Source organism: Mustela nigripes, chromosome 14 (assembly GCF_022355385.1).
Source record: "Mustela nigripes isolate SB6536 chromosome 14, MUSNIG.SB6536, whole genome shotgun sequence".
Classification (NCBI taxonomy): Eukaryota; Metazoa; Chordata; class Mammalia; order Carnivora; family Mustelidae; genus Mustela; species Mustela nigripes.
In genome coordinates, this window is record NC_081570.1 from 48,214,631 (window position 1) to 48,223,315 (window position 8,685).

Genomic DNA, 8,685 nt, shown 5'->3' on the forward strand with positions numbered 1-8,685 from the left:
ATATATATATATATATATATATATATATATATATATATATTAGAATGCAGTATTTTTTATTATCCTTAAATTATCAGATCTACATTTGCCACTGCAGAATATTTAGAAAAGACAAAAAAGAGAAAAAAAAGTTACCACCCATGCTCTTGAACCTGTTAACATTTCAATGTATTTTCATCCAGTATTTATTGTGCACATATAACTTGTGTTTAGGACAAACACGGTTCTTGAGATAGAAGTGAGAAACGACTGTGTTTATGACTCCCACCGTCCCCTCACTGTTGTGCAGTAGAACAAGTTTTTCTCTGCCCTGGTTAAAAATGCTTGTAGTTGCATTGCTTTCTTAGATCAAGTACAAAGTCATTCTTAGGTAGCACAAGCTTTAGGGCCTTTTTAAGTTGTAAGACATGGCCCAAATTCAGAAATGTGATGATCAAGGAATATATAATAATCATCACATGAGTTTTCTTCTAAAGATGAGGCTTCTCCCCACTCCCCAGCTGGGGTCTGCTGCACATGAGAGGACAAAGCTGGGATTAGTCTTCTCCTCCCCACACAGAGCCTCTCTAGCAGACTCACTTTTTTCTTATTCCTTGAGGTAGTTGGAGGGCGTATGGGAAGAGAGGTCAGAGGTCTAAAAAGTTCTTATCTGATTAGTTCTTTTTGCCTACTATGTGTTTGTAACTAGGCTCCATCAAAGATTTTTCTGGAAATCCTCTACTTTTGGAAATCTCCCACATACAGTATCTTGTCCTTGTTAATGCTACTCTAGTAGACTATTTATTCTTCTCTTCCTTCCTAAGACACTGAGTAGGTCAACTCAAGCTTCTTCATGCAGACTCCCTCTGCCTCATGCGGTAGCCATATTAGACAGTGTCTGAGACAGTCCATGACAGTTCTCCCACATGTGGGGCACCTAGGGTCCATGGGGACCAGCCATGCCTTTTGGAGTCTGATAGACTTTGGCACTGCTGGCTGATTCCAGTGCTGGCTCCGTCACTTCCACACTGAAGCTGCCGCCAGCCCTTCTCCTCCACACCGGAATCCCACTCAGTCCACAGTGTCCCACAACCTCAGGGATACAGCAGATTCGTTCCCTGTTGTCCTCAGTGAAGCCCTGCTCTCTTGACTTGTGAAGGGGGAGGCTCCTCTCAGCCCTCCCCTGGAAGTAAGCTTGACACACAATAAGCCAACAATTAGCTCAAAAAAAAAAAAAAAAAAAAAAAAGAAAGGAAGACAAAAAAATCTCTTTTTCTGTCCTTCCATGTGGATAAAAGGTTTAAGAGTTGATTAATGGGTCCTCAACCACCCTTTTTACAAATTCTTCAGGGTGGTCTGTTTTCCAGCTCGCTTTGGTATCTTATATCTGTCAACTTTAGATCTCAGCCAAAACTTCCATTTTAGCATTCTGTCACGTGTATGACCCTGAAGTTCATTCATCCCGTAGTCTTTCCCTGAGTGCACACGATATACCAGATGCTGAGTTTGGCAGTGGAAATAATGATAACAGTTCCCGTCTTAAGGAGCTCGCAGTCTAGCTGGGGAGGCTGGTGTGCTAACAAAAAATTGTGGTGCCATGTCATAAACGCTAGGATAGATGGCATAGCACGAGTTGCTGTGGGAGCAAATAATTCAGTCTTGGTGGGAGGCAGGCAGCAGAGATGAGTCAGAAAAAGCCTCCTCAGTGGAGTCAATACCTGAGCTAAGTTTAATGTTTAAATCTGTGCTTTTTTTTTAAGCGAACAAAAGAACCTCTTTTTAAACCTTTGAAATCTCTAGTGCCTTTATTTGTTTCTCAGTAATTTATTTTAAAAACAGGAAAGGTAATGTGAAGAAAGGAAGAAAGCCTTACCATCTTCCATGTGTCCACACATCTGTTTCAGCAGGAAGGGAAGGGGCGTGTGTGGAGCACCTTCTATGAGACAAGTTTCCTGGGTCCCACCCTGGAAGGCAGTCCTGGAATGTCGTCTTAAGGCTGAGGCGTAAGCTCAACCCAGAGGAGTATTTCCCAAGGCCATTTTCAGGATTCCAAGGAGCGAGAAGAGGCAGAACCATTCTGGAAACCCTGAAGAGTGCTACTCAGGAAAAAAAAAGCAAGGACAGGACAAGAGAACGAGGGGCAGAGTTAGTGCTGGGCATTGCTGAGCCCATCTCCACAAGATGGAGTGAGGCTTACTTTAAGGGAATCAAAACTTAAGTCTGTGAAGGAAAATACAGGGTGAGCAGAGCTCTTCAAATATCCTTGTGAGTTGGAACGGCAGCAACCTCAAGATGTGTTTGGCTGTTTATCCCTCCACAAAATGGCCCCAGATTGTCCTTTTCCAGCTCTTTTAACCTTGGTTTCCTTTCCAGTAGTTTTTCATAATTTAGAAAATCTCCTCCTTTCTTAAAACTGCTGTTTCTTTCTGTTGTCACTGTGCTTGCTAACGTCAGCATCTTTGATTTCCTAGTCAGCACTTTTAAATCCGTTGAGGGCTGGGAAACCAGAGAACTCATTCAGAATGTTCATGCCATCCTTGGGGAAAAGTTGGTAGAGCATCCTCGCCAGAGCGGCAGTATGGATAAGTGATTAGCCCATGAGACGATACCAAGTTTCCTAACCCTTGAATAACTACTGAAAAGAAATTTACCTATTTCTAACAAAGCAAAGTTTATCACCCTCTATTCTGATCACAGTAAAATGTCTCTTCCCTATGGTGAAGGGACCCATGCCGTCTCCATCTCTGTTTTCTGTTCAGTGCTGCTCTTGACACATACAAGGGGCTTGGTTTATTTTATGGAGATTCTAGATGTTGGGTAAGCAATAAGTAGACAGAGTGCCTGGCCCCAAGTAGCTTCCATTCTGGGGAGGGCAGGGAGTGAGAAGGAAGGAACACGTAAACCAGTAAATTCTGGGCATACCAGAGGGGAATCAGTTGTAAATAATAAACAGAATGTGTACATTTATGTAAATATAAATAAATTTATATAAATAATGTATAAATTACTCCTTCCCTAGCTACTATGTAAGCTTCCCCAGGACAAAGAGTATGTCTTCTGCAAATCTAACCTAATGTCTGGTACATATTGAGTAATTAATAAATATAATGAGAGGTCATACCTATGTGAACCCTGGATAACTATACCCTTAACAATTAGGGCTCCATAACGATTCCTCAGGTGGGCCTACTGTGGCTCCCCACTGCCTGCCCTCTCCCTAGGCAAGTCTGTCGGACTCCAAAGTTTGAGGCCACTCCATTCCCCTAACTTTTCCATTGCTTTACTGGCTTGGGGAGGCTGCCCAAGGAAACCTAACCCTCTCCTTCTGATAATGGAGCCTTCTAATAATGATAACTGTGGCTGATCTCAGTGCCACACACACCAGCCACATCCACCCAGATGCTGCCATTCGCTGTCTGCTCCATTGCCCCATTGTAAAGACAAGTAAATCAGACTCAGCCCAGAGGCCTCACATCTGTGCTCATAGTTTGAGGAAAAAGAACTTAAATGTTGACAGAAGAGGTCTTAAGGATGTTATCCTAGAGAGCAGGTGCAAAGTGGGTTCCATTTTCCATTCAGTTGTAGTTACCTTGAGTTTAAGTAAACAATGCACTTAGTGGCTGATTATGTTGCCTTCTGAAGCCTTCATGCCCAGGTAACAAGAAGACTTAATTAAGTTCCTCTCCCCACTCCCTGCAGGTGGTCACAAAAGTGCCTTGCCGTTGAGGTTGGTTAGGCCCCGGAGCCCTCAAGACTGAATCATTTATTAAGCCCAGGCTGTGTGGTCATAGGTGTAACTTTTAATGTTCATTGGGTTTTATTCTTACTATCAAAGAGAGTAAGTTGAAAAAAAAAATGGACTCACTAAATATCTTAAGGGAGAGGGAATTCTAACTAGAATGTTCTTGCTTTGATCTTAACTTTCCAATTCAGCTCTTTGTGTTCTGTTTTCCATTCGACAGGAGGCAATGGCAAGAATGAGCAAAGTTGGGAAGGTCGTGTTTCCCAGACTTGAGGATAAAAGGTAAGCTTATATTTTTATATGCACCGTGCTGAGGAATGAGGACAAAGACATGTAACTGGAGAGCTAGAATAAACCTTGGGGGCCAGGAATCCAGTTCTTTCATTTAATAGCTGATACAACCAAGTCCCAGAGAGGTAACGTCACTTTGTTACCTAATGTCACAGAGGTAGGTAGGGCCAGACCTGGGGGTCAAATACAGACTTCTGAACTCCCAGGCCAGGGTTCTTTCCCCTAGAGGTCATTAGCAGTACATCTGAGCTTCCGTTCTGAAATGGGGATCACTTATAGGTTCCACCAAAGGACACAGTAACATCTGTCTGTTCTTCTGCCCTTTGCATCACTTGGCACTAAGGACTTAACATGACCTTGATCAGTATTTCTTTTTTTTTTTTTTTTTTGAGAGTTTATTTATTTATTTATTTGACAGACAGAGATCACAAGTAGGCAGCGAGGCAGGCAGAGAGAGAGGAGGAAGCAGGCTCCCTGCTGAGTGGAGAGCCCGTTGTGGGCTTGATCCCAGGACCCTGAGATCATGATCTGAGTCGAAGGCAGAGGTCCCACTGAGCCACCCAGGCGCCCCTTGATCAGTATTTCAACCCTAATCCACAAAATACTAATTTTTTGAGCTCCTGCTATATTCACAGCATTATGCTAATTTGCCTATAAGCAGGGCTTACAGGAGACTGAGACATAATCTTATGTGTGCACGTAGATCATTTCAGAAGGAAAGGATAAGTTCTACAATAGAAGTATTACCAGGTAACAGAGTAGCCCAAGGAAGAAAGCAGTGTGACCATGTGAGAGAAAACTTTTGGGAGGAGATGAAGTCTCACTAACTTTAATGCTTAAAAGAGATGGGGAGGACGTGCTCACTGGAAGGAATAACATATGCTAAGTTATAAAGGTGAGAACAGCATGCCATGTTCAGATAACTATAAACAGTTCAGAATTCTGAAATACAAAGTATGAGATGGGGGTAGGCAGGAGGTAAAACACTGGGGAGGGGTTATGGGCGGGGGTCATCTCATAAGGAACTCTCTGAGGCCTTCCTGAAGACCTCAGACCTCACCTTGTGGGCAGATTGGGGATACTGAGCTTTACATAGTGATAGACCCGTTCAGCTGCAGATTTTAGAATGATCCCTCTGAGAGGATGGATTAGAAGGCCCACAGGGGAAAGGAGAGGCCACATGGAAGGCTTTTGCAATAATCTAGTGACAGATGAAAAAGACCTGTGTTAAGCCATAAGTAGTGAGTTTAAAAAATGGAAAGGTAGGGGTGCCTGTCTGGCTCAGTCTAAAAAACATGTGACTTCATCTCGGGGTCATGAGTTTGAGCCCCACACTGGGCATAGAGATCACTTAAAAAATAAAATCCTTTAAAAAACATTTTTTTTTTAAATAAAAATGGAGAACAGTTGTGCAAGTGACTTTACAGTTGTATTTGAAGTTAAGCATGAAAACAAATTCCACCTTCTGTAACAGCAAAGGTATTGATCCCACCAAAGCATGATTGGTATTTAACAGAGTTGGAAATGTCCATGAAAAAGCAATCCAATTTCTTTTCCTTTTCTGAAAGAAGGTCTCCAAGTGGAGTTGGATTGTTAACCCTTTGCATGTAAAACCCTCTATATATAGGGGTCAGAGAAGCAGGCCATTACCTGGGGGAAACTCAAGTCAGGAACATGGAGAGGTCTGAGCTCCCAATGGCCTTGGGAACCTAGCCTAGCAGCTTCCTTCTTTTGTAGAAACAGATTATTCTTCTCCATCTCTTTGCTGACCCTCCCAAGACTTTTGAGGGATGTCTATTTATAAGTTCCTTCAGTAAATCCACATGTTCTCTTGAAAAGAATCTTTAGCTTCTCAGTCCGCTGGGAGCTCTCTTCTGTGGAGGCAGTACACGTGGTACTCTGGCACCATCTACAGGCAGCCCCAAGGTTTGCCAGTAGAATGATGGCCTTTCCTTCAGAATGACTCTCTTCAGCATCTCCTTACCTCAAATCACATTACTCTCTGTATGAGACACTGGCTTAGGTCTGTGCCATACAGAATCCACTGACTGAGTGTGAGGAGAATTTGGAAGCAAGGGGATGCAGTGGATGTTAAAATTCAGGATCGCAGAGAGCATAATCTGGTGACCATGGTTCAATGTGCTTTTTAGGAAGATCCCAAATCTCAGCCTTATGTCTGGCCGAATTTATCTGTGCACTCACAGTAGCCACTTGAAAGTGCCCTGGGGAAAAAAAAATGTGCTTTAAAAAGCACTATCAACAGATAGTGTCATCTACAGAATTAGAGAAAATATTTGTTTATCATATATCTGACAAAGACTTAATACGTAGGATATACAGAGTATTCTTAAGACTCAATAACCAGAAACAACCCAAAATCCATCTCATATAATGTAAGAAGTACTTAATGTTAAACCATCATAGAGTGTCATTAGAAGGATAAAATTTCTGTCCCTCAAATCATTCTAGGATTTAAAAAAAAAATCATTCTAGGATTAATAAATTTCAAGGCTCATAGAGCAGCTTTTAGTAGAAATTATTTACCACAAGATTGATGATATTGTTGGAATATGGATTTTTTAAAAAAAAAGTAGTGACGGTAACTAGTACTAATAACACTCACTAAGATCCAGGCACTGTTTGAAGTACTTTTCTTGCATTACCTCATTTAATTCACATAACCGCTCTGCTGAGATAGCTCCTATAATTACTCTCATCCACATGTATATAAGGAAATTTGGACACCGATGGTTTAAGTAGTGTACCCAGTGTCACACAGCTAGTATTGGTCAAGCTGAGATTCAACCCAGGCTTCAGAGTTCACCTCTTGACTCTGTATTTGGCCCCATTACAGCTCATAAGAATGGTTTGGGTAGATCTCATATTAATCTACTTAGCTTTGCATGTTATAAGAAGTCCCCGTGTATACCCAGGGTTGCTTTTGCAGTCTCTTTCTTCTGATTCACAAGCTTACATCAAAACTCCTTCCTGAGGACTTCTTTCCAGACCATTCCAGAATCTGCTGAGACATGCTCAACTGGCATCATCAATCCTCACCCTACGTCAGCTCCCCCAGCCTAAGAGGAGTAAGGACAAAGGTGCAAGTGTTCACTTATAACTTATTCTAGCTGCTATTATCCCTTTCAGAATCAGGCTGCTGTGCCCTCTGTCTCAGGGCCAATATCTCATTCAAACAGGTTCAGGGATGACAGGTCTACCGGGACCCAGACAAAGAGTAGAGGGAGGGCAGGGTCCACTCTGGGGTGCCTGGACCACAAGGCACATCTAGAGGGAAAACATCAGGGACATTTTCACGGGGTTTTACTCCCAGATAAAGGTGTCTGCAAAGGAAACGTTGCTGTGGATTACAAAGGAAACGGGTGTAGAATCCACAAAGGGTGATGAAAATCTTCATTCTTATCCCTGGTCAGCCTGTGGTTTCTAAACCAGTCATCAAACCTGGGCTACTCATATATGACATACTTATTGAAGCTGGCAGTGAGAAAGGGCCTGTGTTGAGCCTGGGCCCTTTTAGTATGTCATGGCAGAAGCTATGAAGTCAGACAGACCTCAGTTTGCATTCCAGCCTGGCCAGTGTGGAGCTAGACTCTCAGTATGCCTGTCTGAGCAAATGTCTTTATTTCTACAACGAGGATAATAACAGCCCGTGTAGGTTGCAGATAACAGCTGTGAGTCATGAGGATCCATGGCTCGGGATGCTCTCAGCATTCAGAAAATGGGAGATGTCTGCACAACCAAAGAGCTACATCCTTGTTCTTCTGATTATAAGGGGAAGCTGCATTACGGTTTGGTCTGAGACCATTCAGCATACTCATTTTTCTCCCACAGATACTATGACAAGAAATACCAAGTCTTCCTGAAGTTGGTTGAGCACCAGAAGGAATACGTAGCGATCATGAAAGGAGACTGAAGAGACCTTGCAGGTGTCGGTGCCAGAAGGTCCTTCGGGGACCTCTGTCTTCTCATCTTACATTCGAGATCCTTTAGGTATCGCTTTATCATTTCTGTATTGTCTTTTAATAAACACAACCAAGACGTGTACAACCAGAACTAGAGTCTTCCATTTCAAAGTACCACCATTATATAGCTGGCAGTTTCTGCAGAAACCACCAGAAAGACACAAGTTTCACACAGGGTCCCAGGGTCTCCTGTGCCGCTAGACCTTGGGGCTCAGTCAGTCCAGGTGAAGCTCGTACTTGGTGGCTGAGTGTCAGCCATTGAATGAAAGACTTGCATGGCTGTAGGTAGGCCATCTAATGCTTATTTTGTAGGTGTCCAAAAGCTTATTCTCAACCTCTTATTTTGGAAATAATTTCAGACTTACAAGAAGGTGGCAAGAGTAGGGATGATACTAGAAACACCCATGCAACTACCTTTTACATTTCACCCCATTTGCTTTATCGTGTGTACATTCTCTCTGCACATGTGTATGCATGTGCACACATGTATGCACACATGTCTGTATATATGAATTTTGGAGTCGTTTGAGAGTGAATTTCCACAGACTTAACTTCTATAGAGCACTTTGATTCAATTTTTTGTTCGTATTCCAGTTTCGTCAGTAACTCCAAGTCCTTTAGGGCAGTTTTTCCCTTCCTGTACAGGATCCAGACTAGAATCAGACAGTGCATTTAATGACAGACTCCTCATCT

The 8,685-nt window shown here is 42.6% G+C and overlaps 1 protein-coding gene across 8 annotated transcripts in view; it reads left to right on the forward strand.

Moving 5' to 3' along the window:
• The window catches only part of FGGY (FGGY carbohydrate kinase domain containing), a 400,085-nt gene extending 392,002 nt beyond the window's left edge, over window positions 1-8,083 (forward strand). For all 8 annotated transcript variants that reach the window (XM_059374911.1, XM_059374919.1, XM_059374913.1 and 5 more), the window contains 2 exons: window positions 3,942-4,003; window positions 7,862-8,083. In XM_059374911.1, coding sequence (XP_059230894.1) covers window positions 3,942-4,003; window positions 7,862-7,943 — 144 coding nt within the window. In that variant the 3' untranslated portion in view covers window positions 7,944-8,083. The remainder of the gene's footprint in view (window positions 1-3,941; window positions 4,004-7,861) is intronic.
• Window positions 8,084-8,685: the final 602 nt, after the last annotated feature.